This window comes from Vanessa atalanta, chromosome 12, assembly GCF_905147765.1.
Source record: "Vanessa atalanta chromosome 12, ilVanAtal1.2, whole genome shotgun sequence".
In the NCBI taxonomy this organism is placed as follows: Eukaryota; Metazoa; Arthropoda; class Insecta; order Lepidoptera; family Nymphalidae; genus Vanessa; species Vanessa atalanta.
In genome coordinates, this window is record NC_061882.1 from 10,544,332 (window position 1) to 10,562,366 (window position 18,035).

General features: G+C 32.8%; 1 protein-coding gene across 1 annotated transcript in view; it reads right to left on the bottom strand.

The window, feature by feature from the left end:
• The window catches only part of LOC125067929, a 316,383-nt gene that overhangs the window by 182,958 nt on the left and 115,390 nt on the right, over positions 1 to 18,035 (bottom strand). The window contains exon 7 of the mRNA XM_047676827.1: positions 10,142 to 10,297. Coding sequence (XP_047532783.1) covers positions 10,142 to 10,297 — 156 coding nt within the window. The remainder of the gene's footprint in view (positions 1 to 10,141; positions 10,298 to 18,035) is intronic.

The window sequence follows — 18,035 nt, forward strand, 5'->3', positions numbered from 1 at the left end:
TAATGGTATATATTAATGTATTTATTTGTATTTAGTGTGTAATATATTCATTTATCGTTAAGTCTACTTGAATTTTATAATATAAAACTTATTGATATTGTACCTACACCATAAATATGTATTACAAATAATCTCCACTGGATTCAGGGTTTCTGGAAGAGATCTCTTGTTAGAGATAAGTTATCCCTTTGTACACATTTTTCATTTATATAATTTTCTGTATACTCTGTTGGTACATCAATAAATAAATAAATAAATAAAACAGTCAAAGACTTATACGTGGGTTCATATATATAGTATTGTTGAACTATTCAAATAAGCGAAAATTATTTTCCAAAGTATTCTTCCTTTATTCTTAAATTAGAAAGTTTATGTAGCACAGTCGTTTATTACACTACAAAAAAAGTTTTAAGTGAATTTAAAATATTATACTTATAATAAATAAATATTTTATCATATTATGAATGTAATAATACAGTTTCCCATATGATACAAGATCCTCAAACTATATCGAGATTTGTGGATTAGATGTTTCAAAACAATTTATAAGAGGCTTGGGAACAATTTGTGCCTTCCCCGTGTACACAACGCCCATACATAAATGCGTAAGTATATGCCGTATTTAACTATAAACCTGTTGCAAGTAACACGAGGAAGCGGTTTCTATTGGGCCATTGGGAAAGTCGCTGGTACCGTTAGGTTTTTGAAGTTCCAGTACTAAGAAATGAGTTTAATTGAAGGGAAAATAGGAATATTAGTAACCCGCTATGAAAATGATTTTATTTTTTACGGTAACCGTGTAAAATATGTGTAACTTTGTCTACTGACTACCTTAGTCCCAATACTTACCTTGGTAAGTATTGGGACTACCTAACCTACCAAGTTTTTGAGTCCCATACCACATGATAATATAATATTAGGTCCTATGTAAGGACCTAATATTATATGAAATAAAATATTTCATATAATATTAGGTCCTTACACTTACGTTTTGTACGGGAGGAATAATAACATTAAATAATAATAAAGTTTTTTTTATTTTTGTAAAATATATTTAATGAAACAAAGTATGCGCCGTTGTTATCTATGCACTTTTGCCATCTCATAGGTAGTTAATTAATCCCTTTATTAAAAAAAACCATGGAGACGAGAATCAATAAGCTCTTTGAAGGAGGTTTAGACATCCGCATTGGAGTTGATTTTTTTTCTAAATTTAAAAATAGTAATCTGTTGGAGTAAGGTCCTGGGAGTACGGTGGTTGTTTAGCAGCTAGTTCTTTCTTCGCGGCTTACATTTGCTGATAATAGATATCTACCATAATCGTTTGTCTAGATTTAAGAAAGATTTAGTAAACGACACTGGCGCTAGTCCACCAAACACTCACAAGTAACTTTTTCTGAGTCAATTTTCGTTTAGGGCAGGATTTGGCTGGGTCTCCAGGGTTCAGTCATTGGGACGAGCGCTTCCGATTATCGTACAGCATCCACTTTTTATCACAAGTTTACTTTCCGGATTTGCTTCAAGTGGATTAATACAGATTCACCTATCTTTGAAGTGCTTTGTGAAGGATCCGCTTCCACAATAGCCTTAAATTCTTCATTTTCCACTTTGTCGCCGTCCACGGGGTTGGTTCTGACGGTCAAAATATCCCAAACGAAAACGTTGGAACTAAAATCCTGTTTTCTTTTGCGACACTAGCGCTGTACACATCATTAATCATTCGAGCTATTGCCGCAGCACTGGTCCCACGGTAGAACTCGTACTCGTAAATATACCGATATTTCATGTCTTATATTGTGCGGTAATAAGCGACGCCAAAGAAAAAATAATGAGGAAAAAACAAATGAATGACTGATTTCAAAACTCAAATGTATCAAATAAATGAATTTATAAATTTAAATTTGGACTTCTTAACCAGCCAGTACGTCAAAACGCTAATTTAATATCTAAGGCATGGCAAACTGTAATTTCATATGGACCTAAAATATAAATAATAAATAAATAAATATTGGACAACATCACATACATTACTCTGATCCCAATGTAAGTAGCTAAAGCACTTGTGTTATGGAAATCAGAAGTAACGACGGTACCACAGACACCCAGACCCAAGACAACATAGAAAACTAATGAACTTTTTCTACATCGACTCGGCCGGGAATCGAACCCGGGACCTCAGAGTGGCGTACCCATGAAAACCGGTGTACACACTACTCGACCACGGAGGTCGTAATATTATGATTTACAGAATCATGAGGTTATACATGCAACGTAAATGTTCAAAACATCTATATCTTTGTTTGGCCAATGTTACCTGCTAGCGCTTGGATTCCTCAATAAATCTTTGAACGTATACCGAGAATTTCGTCCCAAAGACACATGAATGGTCCAAGCGTTTGAATAGCTATGCTATAAGCATTGGATTTATCAGCTTAGGTCGATGATGATGGTAGAAGTAGGTATATGACGTGTAAAGGCAGGTTTATATTTATTTATCAAGATCTTGCTGTTTCTGGTAAGTAGTATTTCATGCTAACCGTATTATTGGAAACTAGAGAGACATTATTTTAATATTAAAAACATTGCGTCACTTCAAATCTTTTGATCCAAACAATTCGCTAAATTTCAATTTAAATTAGTTATAAATTCTATCGCAAACTAAATGTAAATATTTACTAAAGCTTGTGGTTTAAACCACATCATAGCATAGAACGTTTCCACGGTCCTTCGTTCATTGTTGAGTAGTTTCGACGCATTGTTTTCAATTTGTATAATTTGAACAAGAACGAAATAATGACTACGATTCTTGTTAGTTTTACAATGGCTGTTTTACGCTAATGGAATTGCTGATGTTCAATTTTTTTTTAATTTATAGTTTTATATTCTTAAACTGATTGTGTTTTGTTTTGAGTTTGAATTTATTTTGTGATCGATTTTACGCAGTTATTATCATATTGTTCGTTCTCATTGATAACCAGTTATAACCAGATTATATTGGTTTTAATGTCAATCATTTTTGTTATTTGTTTTCTTCGTTGATACATACATACAATAAATAGTTTGATGTTCAGTACAAATAGAGGGGCTATGTCCAATAATCTAAATCGTTATTAACAAAAGGTATGTTGGTATACTAGGTACTGGATATCATAAAATATTTCCTACAATTGAATTTGCTAGGATTACAATTCGAAATTTAATTTAGATTAAACCTCTGTATGAAATATATAACCACTTGGAAAATTATATTCAAATTATGTATATTCATACTACATACCTGCTTTACACGGGTACAATAGGGGTCTATATAGAGCTTTTAGATAAAAGAACAAACTTCATAAGTAAATCTTGTTTATTTTTTCGGCTAGGAAATTTGAATCTCTCGGCTGTATGCAAATATTATAAATGTAAACTCTCCGATTGACTCACTCTGTTTATAGATGAAAACCGTATGAAAATCGAAATATAAACCGCACAAAAAAAAAAAAAAAACGAAAGATCAAATCGGACGTCCAGACGACAGGAAGCGATTTTTTTTTTGTACTACGAGTATGTAAAGATACTAAAAATTTAGAATGGTATTTTTAATAAAAATAATAACACATATTGAAACTCCATTTATTCTCTCATTCACTTCTCTCACTAGTATAATTACTGATATACAAAATGAGAAACATAAGTTCTTTTGAAAGGGAATTACGAGGATTATCGATGCGTGATTACAATCACAGTGCGTGTAAACGAAAACTATCACTTGAGTGATTTCTTTTTGTCCATTGGTGACGGTAAATGTAACTGTGTGGTTATTGTGTTTCTGCTGAGATAATTTGTAAATAAACAAATTTCATTGGTTAATATAATTTAATATAATTCCTTCTATTTCGTGAGTGGACGGCGATTCGGCTTACGTAGATTTGCTTGGGATTTCTAGCGTTTGATTTGGAGCTTCGAATTAATAGCTATTGGTATTGTAATGTTATTGTTTGTTGAATTTCAGATAATTTTATTTGTTTGAACATTATGATGAGAAATAAACCAATACAGCTTTCAGGATAGAATATCTAGAACTTAAATGAAGTTCATGGATTTGGACTCAGGCAAGGAGTCCGTGGTTTTTTCTTGTGGTAATGTACTTATTATTTACTTTTGCTTGAAGATGAAGACAAGGTATAATAACAACAGTTATACAAGTTTTTGGTAGTTGCTTGCGTGAACGTTGTAACGACAGTGACTCTTATTATTGAACCATTATCAGTGATAAAATTTGGAAGAGCTGCAAGAAGTTCTAAAATAACTATAAAAAATCTTAAAACAGAACTGGAACATCTAGGTACTTAGTATGTTTTAGTTACTTTACTTTTTTATTTTAATATCAAAGTAAAATAACCGTTTGTAATTGTGCCATTATTGGGATAAGAACGCCTCTCCTTTTAAGGAGCAGGTTTGGAGCTTATTGTTATTCTATATTAGAATTGTCGGCTATTCATGTGGCAGAATTTCATTGAAATTGGATACATGTAGGTCATCAAGATGTTTTCTTTAACCGAGCACGAGACGGTCTGTAAACATAAACACAAGACACAAATTAAGCACGTGGGACTTCAGTGGTTGCCTGATTTAAAGCCGCAATCATAGGTAAATTTAAACGCGTTTTAATCACTGGGCCAACTCGGTGCGATTTTAATATTTTTTTAGTAATACATAAAAGTTGCTAGTTTTTTACTCATCGTCATACATTATATATATCTTGCACACAAGAAGAAAATATACGTATAAAAACGAGTGCAGTCCACATCTACGTCCATCCGACTCCGACATCCGTCCATGCTATCCGATATCAGATAACTCAAATCAAAAACTCAAAAGGTTTAACGTAAGACAAACAAGATCTGGTATGGGATAAGTTTTTTATGATTGCATCTAGTAAGTTTTTTTTTTATGTTTTTAAAGGAGCAACCCGATGTTAAGTGGACACCATTGCTGATATTCATATACATTGGGGCCGTAAAAAATATTAATCAATCCTACCATCGCCAATGCGCTGCCAACCTTAGCAACTAAGATATTATTCTCGTTGTACCTATAATTACATTGGCTCACTCATCCGTCAATCCGGACCACAACAATAAGTATTATTGGTTGTTGATAGAAGATATGATTAGTGAGTTATACCTCCCCGAGTAGGCTTGGATAAAAGCCAAGTTAAATAATATATATATATATATATATATATTTAAATTTTCAAATGAAAACAAAACTTTACCCAGCCCCAATATTAAAATCACATAAAGCTATAAAATGATGTTTATTTTTAAGGCATTTTCTGCCTTGCACAGCCACTCCGTGGAACCAGCTTCCGTTGCCGGTTTTTTTTTCGAATCAATATGACTTGCGAATCTTCAAGAAGAGAGCGTACACAATTCTTAATGGCCGGCAACTCACCTACAAGCCCCCGGTGTTCCAGATACCCATGGGCGGTAGTAGTCTCCATCCACCGTGTGAGTCTCCTGCTCGTTTTACAACTATATCATAAATGAAATAATAAGAAAGTAAAAGAATTACATACATTTTATGCAAAATGTGCAGATAAAACGAAAAAAAAAAAAACTGGGGAGTCGTTACATTGAAATTTATTTTGGCGAACTACACAATGCTCGATTTGGGAGCCATTGGACCGAATGGGATTAACCCTGGCCGACTTTCTGGGTGTTTTAGCTGGCAATGGTTCCGTAACACCAGTTAAAACCAGTTACGAGTTTATATAAATTAAATATGAACCCAACACATGTGTTATTGTTAAATATTTCCTCATTTTCGGTTTTTGTAGATTTGTTTAAAGCAATTAATTTACGAACCGATTTTCTTGTATTGTTTTTATGTATTTCTGTATTTACTGGAGACATTTTGATAACAGGGAAAACCTTAAAAGTTCATATCAATCTATCAAAGATGTTTTCGTTATAATATTGATTTATATTCGTATTTGGACTTGTGACCGGACACTAGTTTGTTTTTGACCAAAAACCCTACTTGAAATAGAAAAATGTTTTGACATCATAGCCTTAAATTTAAAGTCGTGTTGCCTGAAAATAAAACGTGGAGGCACATATAAAATAAAACTATACACTATACTATAACTGAAAAGATATTACTACAAGTCTAATAATTTAAGTTGTAATTAATTCTTAAAATTAGTTGTTATATTATTTGTATTTTTTTTTTCACCGTATCAATATTCTTTTTAACCGTACGAATTTAAATATTGTCGCTTAGATTTACGTATAAATCATTTTACTATAAATTTTAGATCCAGTTTTTTTAGAAATAAAATAGATTACTTAATGCTTATATAAATATATTTTCTTTTCATTATACGTTCTTGATTATTCCTATTTCTTTATTAAAATCATCTCTCATCAGAATTTATTTATTGACGCTATAAATCCGTGATGTGGTCACCACTAGTAAGAATTTCAGCTATTTTATTCAGTGGCATATATAGTGGTAAATAGGATGTGATAAGCAGACATATACCATAATCAGTTTCAGGAACTAAAGGTAAATAGGATTGCGGAAGGCCATATTGTCTATAATTTGAAAACTCCGGTGAGCAGGATAGTATTTATAATTGTCAACAAATACGGCAAACTATATCTAACAAGCATGTTTAATTCAAATTTGTTCAATCATAATTTAAGGTCGCCAAGTAAAGTTAGTCAAATGTAGTACTAAAATTCCAATAGAAATTTAATAAGAATTCAATGATTTTCAATACAAGTCATGAGCGCGTGATAAGATAGTACAATTGCTAGCTTACCCTTTGAAACGCAATTTCGGCTCTCGGTGCGAGAAATGAAAATTTTATATGTACTGAAAAATGTGAGCGTTTCTAGGGAATAGTCAAAAACGTCACGTATCCATTTCAAACTCGAGGCGAACGAAACAAGCGCAGAGTCGTTCAGAGACAAAAGTTTTAGCCAAAGGTCTGACTTATAATACAATCTATAATTCATAATGTCCATCTAAAAGATTTTTCGTGATATTTTACATTTTATCTTGCTTTTAATATGATAAAATCTGATTTTTTTTTTTTCTACAACATGACATTTTTTTTCTAAAAAAACACAGCTATAATTAAAGACTGAGATTTCAGAGTTCGATTAAGCGGTTCTGTTTTACAGCTGCTCGAGTCCTGGTTAGGCAATGAATTTAATCGAGATTATCCGACGAGAAACTCTCAGTCGCCGCCCGGAGTTTGGAAGTTGGCAGTTTCCATTACTATCCTTCGGAAAAAACGCCTTTGGCTCTGAGTCTATGTAATAATGGAAATGTATATATACGCGTGTATGTCATATTGAATTGGGTGTAAGGGTTTAAGTAGATCCATATATGGCTTCGATTTTAACAAAACAATATATATTTTTAACTCGAACGAAGTCGAAACGTCTTGCCCAGGACGGCTAGAATAATACATGTATAAAAAACTATGACCAAGGTCGGTGTACTCAATAGCTTGCCTAATGATGAATGATGATGATACCGTACCTGTCTAGGTATTAGATTAAAACGACTACTAGCAATTTTATATTTCTTTATTGTGTCTGCGAAAGGTGAGTAATCCTTTTTGAATAAAAAGTTCAAAGGTTATAATAGATTTCATTGTTGGCAGCACATTAACGGTCTAAGTAATTAGGTATGACTTTATAATGTATTTAAGAGAGTTCTGAAGACAAGCACATTGGGTAGAAATTTGCGAGAAGTTTGAAGAATTAGTAGAAGAGAAGATTTTTCTTGAAAATAGATTACAAGAGTCAGACAAAGAGGACGGTTTAGTTCATTTTAGAATAACACCGAGCTGGGCCATGACTGATGGATTAAAATTACCCTAAATGTGATTATATTTTCGATCACAGTCTGTAACGCTGTTATCAAATTTAATGACAAGGCATAATAAATAACTGACTAAAGTACCAAATAAACAATTAAGCCTTCGTTATAATTACGAATTTTCGAAAAGTTCGAATACTTTGCTCTTTGAACAGTAATCAGAATGGTTTTTAGATTTACTATAATATTCCCTTGCTTACAATACAACAAACAATAGACTAAGGACAAAGTTTAGACTATATAGTCTCAGATTTAAAAAACAATCAATGATATGATCTGGTAAAACAAAATCAATGATAACTTTGCGTACATTTTAATAAATAATTACTGGTAATAAGGAATTAGTGTTCTTAAAAAATTTTTTTTTTAATTTCATTTAAGGTTTAGTTGACAAACTTGCAGAAGGTTCACCTGATGGAAATTGAATACCACTGCCCATGGAAATCTGCAACACCAGGGGTTGGTGCGTTGCTGGATTTTAAGGAATATTTGGAATTTATACCAATTCGTATAAAATCATTATCAATTCAATAAATGTATCCCAATTATAAAAATAAAATTGCATTATGAAAGTATTTTTTTCGAGTATCTATCCAAGTTTACACCAACTTAAACATAAATATTATATACCTTAGTCATACCGTTACTGGTTTTCGCTCTGAACTTAATAGTACATTAATTACGGGCTTATTGCGTATTCCCAATAATAGCTTTCCCGATACTGTGTATTTGGGCTCATGTATGTACTAGAACAAAATATAAAATAATAGAGAAATGGGTATTCAATGTTTTTATTTTAAAAAAATAACGAAAATGGATACATGTCGTCCGCAGTGGTCTTAAAATTTTTTGTCCATATCTAGTCATCTGGCACAAAGCTTTATGAAACGAAATATAATGGAATACTTCGTTTCAGCTTAGATATCAGATAGGTACATAATTTAATTAGTGAATTTCCCAATTGGAGTTTTTCCATGACATCAAACTCTTTTGCATTTTGATGTCGTGTAACGTAAATAAAGAAGAGTCAAAGATACATATCAAGACTTTTTTTTATGTTATAGGTGGCAAACGAGCAGGAGGCTCACTTAATGGAAAGTTTCTACCATCGCCCATGGACATCTGCAACATCGGGGGACTTGCAGGTGCGTTGCCGGCCTTTAAGGGAGGAGTACGCTCTTTTCTTGAAGGTTCCTAAGTTGTGTCGGTTTGGAAATAATCTAAAAGTTTATTTAAAAATAAAAAATTAAAAAAAATTTCACTTCGTTATGTTAATATTATTTTCGAACTTCTACAACTATAATTTCAAACGAAACATACATTATAACAGTTAATCTATAAAATAAAATCGTTTTCTGATTCTGTCTGTATATCCGTTTTCTTATTTTAAGTCACTCAATGGATTTGGATATGGATTTGACTAATAAAAAGAACGATAAACGAAAAATTATTGTAACTATGACGTTGTTTTGTCCAAAAATAAGTCTTTTGTACGATAAAATGACCTCGCTTCGCTGTATATACCTTAGGAAATACATACAAAGAATTTAGTAGATAGTCACTATAGCCTTTTCCAATGGAAGTAGGAAAAAAGATAAACAAACATAAGATTTAGGTATTTCATGCGACTTGCTAATAATTTAGGTATGTTGTGAACTACTAAGAGCTTATGATTAATATAACTTTATTTATAATACAACACTATTACACTTTACTACTCATATTCACTTGAATTTAATTTGATTTAATAAATTTATATTAATCAAGCTCTCAACCAATGATATCGCGTCAATTTGTTGTAAATGTTGTTTATTTGGTTTTTTCCTCTTATGGTTGGAATAGAGTATACATATAAGTTTACGTGTCTATCGTTAAGTTAAACTTATCACAAATATGTTTATGTAGTAATAGTTTTTTTAAATATCTATAAATTATTTCTTATAAATATTTGAATTTTTTTTAACACTATAAAAATTTGAAAGATTACTAGATAACTCTAGAAGATAGTTACGGTCAGGTCCTATGCTTATGGATTAAGGTACTGACATCAACAACAAGTAAACTCAAATAGAAAAAGTTTTTTTTTATCTGCGTAGTTTCATATTGATGAAGGTTTTAAAATAAAACATCAAAATATAAAGAAAATTTATTTGCAAGTAACTATTTATAATATTAATCTTTAAAATCATTAATTTATTTACACATTTTTATCACGTAGGCAATAATATTACTTTAAAATGTTCATTTATTTCGCCTTTGGCGCTAATACTACGAGTTAGTGCTGGTAACACGACAGAGACAGACAGTAACGGTGATCTCGTAACGATAAACGATACGATAAATAACGTCGTTACTGTTTTTAACGATGGTTGAACTGTTGACACTCCGGCGTGTAGCTCAGCTAGGCTTTCTACTGGAACAAATAAATATGTATTAGGTTGACATAATAACAAAGTATTGTGAAATATTATATTATATATTGAGAGCCGAGATGGCCCAGTGGTTAGAACGCGTGCATCTTAACCGATGATTTCTGGTTCAAACCCAGGCAGGCACCACTGAAATTTCATGTGCTTAATTTGTGTTTATAATTCATCTCGTGCTCGGCGGTGAAGGAAAACATCGTGAGGAAACCTGCATGTGTCTAATTTCAACGAAATTCAGCCACGTGTGTGTTCCGCCAACCCGCATTGGAGCAGCGTGGTGGAATATGCTCCAAACCTTCTCCTCAAAGGGAGAGGAGGCCTTTATCCCAGCAGACATTTACGGGCTGCTAATTTAAAAAATAAAAATAAAAAAAAAATGTGAAATATTGTATCCTAGTTATTTATAGTTATCCGTATCGATTTGAAAGTTATATTCTTTGCCTGTAATTACACAAGGCAACTACTACAGTAATTATATACGTTATGGTTATATATAGAAACAGAATTAGTGAGCAGTGAGTTGATCGATACGAAGTTCTTTCGTTGGCATTATTTTCGGGTAGATCAAGTATCATATCAAGGGGTAGACTAAGTTTAGGGAATGAACTAAACTAAAAACCTAATTATACTGTAGTAATTGTAGAAATAAAGCAAAAGTTTCAATTTCAAATATCTTTCTCAGTCATTTTTCAACATAGATGATAATTTATCCAGAAAAACAAAGATGAATTAAATTAAACCAAAATTACATAAGTAATTATGTATTATTATTAGTAGAAAATACATTAATTTAAAAAACCGTTTTTAATAATGCTTGTACATTATTTCAGCTTTGGATCTCAATCCTTAGTGAGAGGTCTTTGCTAAGGGATGGAACAGCTGTTACTTGCCTACGTTCATAATTTAATATATTTACGGCCTGTAACATTTGTAGTACGAATAAATTCATATTAAGATTTTATTTCGTACTTAAACAAATGTTAAATCAAACATTGAATATTCGAAATAATACCGTTATAAGAATACGTTTATTTCTCATATTGTATAAATTAGGATTATTCTGTATTATGCTATCAAATCAAATGGAAATACTCTTTATTCAAGTAGGCTTATAAGCAATTTAAAGCTGTTGTGTTATAAAATTCAATAAATAATGTATAACCGGTGGTTAACTAGCAAGCAACTTTGTAGTTTTATTTAATAGAAATTAAATTTGTAATAAACTATGTGACTTCTATTACGCTTAGTAAACTTGTTCCTTGACGTAGCTATAATTACACTTGATAGAGGTATAGTTAATAGTTATATTTTGATATGAAACAGTTTTGTTGGTGCGTCTTGACTCGTAAGCCGTGACGGCATATGGCATGATGCTTTCTTATGGCGTTATCCCCTCTCCACCACCGGTCTGTATCCCCTTGTGTGTGGCGCGTATATTCGACATTTTGTTAGTTTTTTGTGTGAGTGCGTTAACTACTACACATTTTTTATGGTATTGGTTACAGAGGAACGGAGTAGAAAAGTTACTACAACCGACCTTGGACAACTTCAACACCGAAGGCATAGAAGTGCTTAGCCGGCCTTTAAGAATTGTGTAGGTTCCTTTGTTCAAGGTTCCCGATTCGTATTGTTTTACATTTATTGGTATTCTTTAATTGTTATTCTTTAATTGTTATATATTATATTATGATTTAAATAATCATAAAATCTGATGTTTCACATCGTTTGTTCAAAACTCCTATTAAATTAAGTTTATATTGTATTATTTTCGTTACGCGTTATTGATATTTACGTAAAAATAATAGAACAGTTTAAGGCTATATCTAATTAACATATTGTTTTCAAGTAGCTTATAATCTAATATATTTATAAGTAGAATATAGTGAAGTCATTATTCTACTGAGTCTATTTATAGCCTTTTCCATTAAAGTCTGATGCAATGATAATCCAATACGACCAGTTGGAATACACAATTTGAAAACTCCAAGCTGCTAAGGATTGAATGTCAGATAAATTATAAAACATCTATTCTTCGAAACCTTTTAAGCCTTATAAAACTAACGAAGTTTATGTAAAGGTAAATGAAATATTATAGAACAAAGTATGTAGGAAGGAAAATTGCTCGGCGAGCGATCGTATCGTAGATAGTATGCCAGAGTATTACGGGTAATTATTGTACAAGCCATACAAGTTGTTCTGAAAACGTTGTTCGAGTCCGTGTTCATAATTTTATCGATAATTATTTTATCAACAAACCGAATAAACAGTTTGGCGATATTGTAACCTTTTATCGATAAATATTAAACATTTTATTTGTATAACTGTACCAATCAAGCATACATTTTCCTCAGATACATATTTTTAAGCAACTTGAAATTATTCTAGATAAGATTACTATAGCTATAAAAAGTTAGCCATGAAAATGAATAAAGCAGAAACAGTGATGACAATTATTATTTGTCAAATAAAATAATTATTGAGTAAATTTTAAGCACTAAAGTTAAATTTTTTTACATTAGCAGCCCGTAAATGTCCCACTGCTGGGATAAAGGCCTCCTCTGCCTTTGAGGAGAAGGTTTGGAGCATATTCCACCACGCTGCTCCAATGCGGGTTGGCGGAATACACACGTGGCTGAATTTCGTTGAAATTAGACACATGCACTCCTCCTCCTCCTTTCCTCACGATGTTTTCCTTCACCGCCGAGCACGAGATGAATTATAAACACAAATTCAGCACATGAAATTCCCTTCGACGTATATCGGCCCCGACACGACATGCCTATTGAACATGACCTTGGTCTTGTCCAAGTTCATACCGAGACCGACACGCCGGGAAGAATCGCTTAGGCTACGCAGCATTTCGGTTAGCTGTTCCAGCGACTCTGCTATGATGACGATATCGTCGGCAAATCGAAGGTGTGAGATGCACTCGCCGTTTACATTGACTCCATATCCAGTCCAATCCAGCGTCTTGAAGACGTCTTCCAACGCGTTGGTGAACAGTTTCGGGGATATTACATCCCCCTGTCTCACCCCTCTGCGCAGTTGGATCGCCTTCGTCTTATAGTCCTGGATGTGGACAGTCATTGTAGCGGCGTTGTACAGACACCTCAGTACCCCGATATATCTCCAATCGATATGACATCTCTGCAATGAGTCGAGCACTGCCCAGGTTTCGATGGAGTCAAAGGCTTTCTCGTAATCCACAAAAGCCATATACAGCGGCTGATTGTACTCTTCGGTCTTCTGCACAATCTGCCGAACAGTATGGATGTGGTCTACGGTGCTGTAGCCTGATCGAAAGCCGGCTTGTTCTGGGGGCTGGAACTCGTCAAGTCGTCTGGCGAGACGGTTCGTGACGACTCTTGAGAACAGCTTATACACGTGACTCAGGAGGGAGATTGGTCTGTAGTTTTTCAAGAGGGTTTTATCACCTTTTTTGAAGAACAGTACCACCTCACTCCCGCTCCACGTTTCCGGGGTCTTGCCATGTTGGATGACGGAATTAAAGAGGCTTGCTAGCTCTTTCAGGACCGGAGTCCCGCCTGCCTTAAGCAACTCTGTTGTGATTCCGTCATCTCCCGGAGCTTTGTTGTTTTTAAGCTGTTCTAGAGCCGCCCTAATCTCGCCTTGGTCAACGACCGGGAGCTCCTCGGAATAATGGCGCGTAAGAGTTATCGAGTGATCTAATTTAATTATAGATCTAGCGTATAAAAATATATTAGGTTTATAAAATATAAACCTTTTATTTACGAGAATAACGAACAGCAATTAAGTTTATAAGAATAACCCAGTTCAATTAAAAGTTGCCGCTTTGTGTATACGTAATATTAAAACTCTTGTTGCAAATTTTGTTCCGTTGTTGTAAGCAAAAAGTTCCTCGCAATCATAATATTAGCTATTCCGTACACGTAGAGATGCTGCATAAGTACTTTGTATTAGTCATCGAGTATTCTTCTGGACAAACAAATAGAATTAAAATGAACTGTTTTAAACGATAAATAACGAATAATAACGTTAAATATAACGAAATTAAGGTTATAATGTGACCATTTAATATAAATGAATTCGAATTCTTTCAAAAACACTACAATAAATAAAACAAAAAATATTCGAATACTTCTTTTAAATATCTCCAATAAATCAATCTAATAACTTATATATACATTGTTCTTTTACAAAATCTCGCATTAACGAATTAGTATATTTATAGTTTTTGTTTGAATAAATAAGACATATTACTCAATTAATCGTCTTGTCAATCTAAGGGTTACATTACATGTCTGCCTTACTAAGCGTCCGGCTTTAAAGCCTTGTCCCCCTTAATGTTAAAAATATCGCTTATATGACATTTGTTTTTTTTTTTAAATCGTAAAAATAAAAAGGTCAACCTCTTTCAATCATTTCATACTCATTTTTCCTAACTTTCAAATCAATGTCAACATTTTTTTTAGCAATGAATGACAGTCGAATTTCGACCAATGAGCAACCACCAGCTATTGTTACTATTAATATTGTAATGTATCAAAATATTGTATATTGTTTATATAAGAAAAGTATTAGTGAGAACCGCGAAGGCCCAGTGGTTAGAACGCGTGCATCTTAACCGATGATTGCGGGTTCAAACGCAAGCAAGCACCACTGATTTTTCAAGCGCTTAATTTGTGATTATAATAAATCTCGGCGGTAAAGGAAAAAATCGTGAGGAAACCTGCATGTTATTATTTTCAACGATATTCTACATGTGCATCCACCGACCCGCATTGGAGTAGCGTGGTAGAATATGCTCGAAATCTTCTCCTTAAAGGGAGAGGAGGCCCAGCAGTGCGAAATTTACAGGCAGTTCTTCATTATTGTTCTAACATTACTTCCATTTCAACAATTAGAGTTATATATGTATAATAACGCCCTTGTACACTCTGGACGTGACGAAACAAGTTGGTGATATCTTTGACGTAATCTTCCCGAAACACCTCGAATATCGTTGGATAAATAACATGAATAATAATTATATTCAAAAATAATTCTTAAAAACAAATTATCACGGTTCGAAATACAACGAACAAACTAGAACTTTACATCTTTTAACACCTGTAATTACATAACCATTTCACACCGTAACAAAACAAAACAAAAATTTACTTAACAGGTGAATATTACAAACAGAATTATAAAATTCTTGTGAACTCGCCGGTGTGAATGCAGTAGCACTCTTTACTTGAATTTTGCAGACGTGAATTTTAAAGGTGAAATTTAAATGAAATTATTCGCGAAATTGCGGCCACGTGCGTTTTGCTTCTGACGGCCCCTGGTATTCCGTCAGGCTTATAATTCTCTGGAAAAAGACCATCGTCATGAAATACATGAATGGACTCTTTATATTAAATGGTATAATAAAAATTTATTTGATTTTTCGAATAAAAAATTGGTATTGAGAGTTAATATATTTCAAGAAAATGATTATTATTTTAAACGACTTCCAAGTAAAGATTATAGAAATTACATTATACTTTTACACATAGATTATTTTTTATACCTGTGGAAATATTCTCGTATGTGGTCTCGTAGGGGGTTGGTTGTCGTGTGTTAGTCATAAAAAAGTAGTTTATCCTTTCTTCGCTTAATATATGTAGTTTGTTAAATGACGATTCAAAAGTGCTTGTAAAAGTCTGAACTACTACAGTATCAAAAACATTTGAAATGTCTATCTTTGGTTTCAATACGGTTGTATTTTTTATTTTAAAAATGAAGTAACAACCGAACCCGTCTTGAAAAAAATTGGAGCTTATTCCACGACGCTGCTATAATGCGTTTTAGTGGACATGAATTTTTACTCACACACATATTTATGCTTCGCTTCACGAACCGCTTTTCGGGTTTCTTTTATGTAATTCCATTCAAATAAAAAAAAAAGACTGGAAGACATGTCGCTAATTAATCACGCTGTGTGTTTCATTAGCGTCGCGTTTTCCACGACTCGGGGTTCAACCAAGTGACACTTTTCAAATCAATTGTACATAATGTAATTTCATGTTAAATTGTATAATGTGAAACATTTAAATTAATTATAATAGGTGTTAATTATGTTAAAACTAATTATTTTTAGCATTAGCAGCCTGTAAATTTTCCCACTGCTGGGATAAAGGTCTCCTCTCCCTTTGAGGAGAAGGTTTTGGAGCATATTCCACCACGCTGCTCCAATGCGGGTTGGCGGAATACACATGTGGCAGAATTTCGTTGAAATTAGACACATGCAGGTTTCCTCACGATGTTTTCCTTCAGCACGAGATGAATTATAAACACAAATTAAGCACATGAAAATTCAGTGGTGCCTGCCTGGGTTTGAACCCGAAATCATCGGTTAAGATGCACGCGTTCTAACCACTGGGCCATCTCGGCTTTATGAAAAAAAAACTAATTATATACATGTTAAATTTAGAAGATATTAATTTAATTGATGTTCGGATATTTATTCCGAATTAATAATTATGAATATTACGAATTTTATCTTTCATCGGACGTACATATATGTATTGAACATCTTCCACTCTTTAAATTATTTTAAAAAATTCTGTATTAAAATACATGTCTAACTCAAATCCACTTTTCCTTAGTAATTTGAACATTAACAAATTTCAAAGCGTTTTTAATTTTTTTAATATTTAAAAAGTTAAGTTTTTATTTTTTTTATTTCATAAACGAAGGCAGATGACATTGACACTCTTGTAATAAAACTGACGTTAATCATTTATACTGCGCTGACATAATCTGTGACATTGCTTTGTTTGAAAGAGTGAGAGAGCACACCCTCATTCTGGCTCACTCACTCTTTAAACCAAAACACAGGGATACAAATAATAGCTTTATGACGGTACAATAATTACTAATCACGTTATTTCATTAGTATTATTTAAATTATAATAATTAGTTTGATTTCACGTTGTCATTAATTCCATAATCATACGATTTTAATAATAAACTGATTATTAAATAATAATTTTCATCAAAGCTAATGATTTGTACTCGTTTAAATAATGAAACAAGATTATGAATTTCATATTCATTAACGACTGTAGTAGAAAAAGCTGTAGAAATCATGATTTCAGTAGAAGTAATATGACGGGGTCTTATATATATATATTTATGATATCGGATGGCGGACGAGCAAATGGGCCACCTCATGGTAAGTGCTCACAACCGCCCATAGACAATGGCGTTGTAAGAAATATTAACCATTCCCTACATCAACATTTAAAACACAAAGTTATGTTAGTTAAATACAATTATATAAGTATATAATATACGCTGCCTGGAACTTTTTTCCTTAAAAAAAAAAACAAAGGAATATAAAAACAATCAGAAACAATTCAAACCTTTCGAATTTGTTATTATTAGTTTTTTCCCAAGCTACCTATCACAATATTTTTTTATTTGCATTTGGCAACACCGAGGAATCCTTCGGCTTATTCTTCAAGCAATCTTTAGTAAACCATATTTGTTTCTTCGTATAAATGTATTTATGTATGTATAAATATTTGTTATTAAGTATGGACACTTTCATATTTTCTTTTCTGCGATTCGTAAGGTTGAGATACCTGATACCTGTTAAATAATATTTTGAGCATTTATTTTATTTCCAATAATGGCGGATGAGCCGAGATGGCCCAGTGGTTAGAAGGCGTGCATCTTAACCGATGATTTCGGGTTAAAACCCAGGCAAGC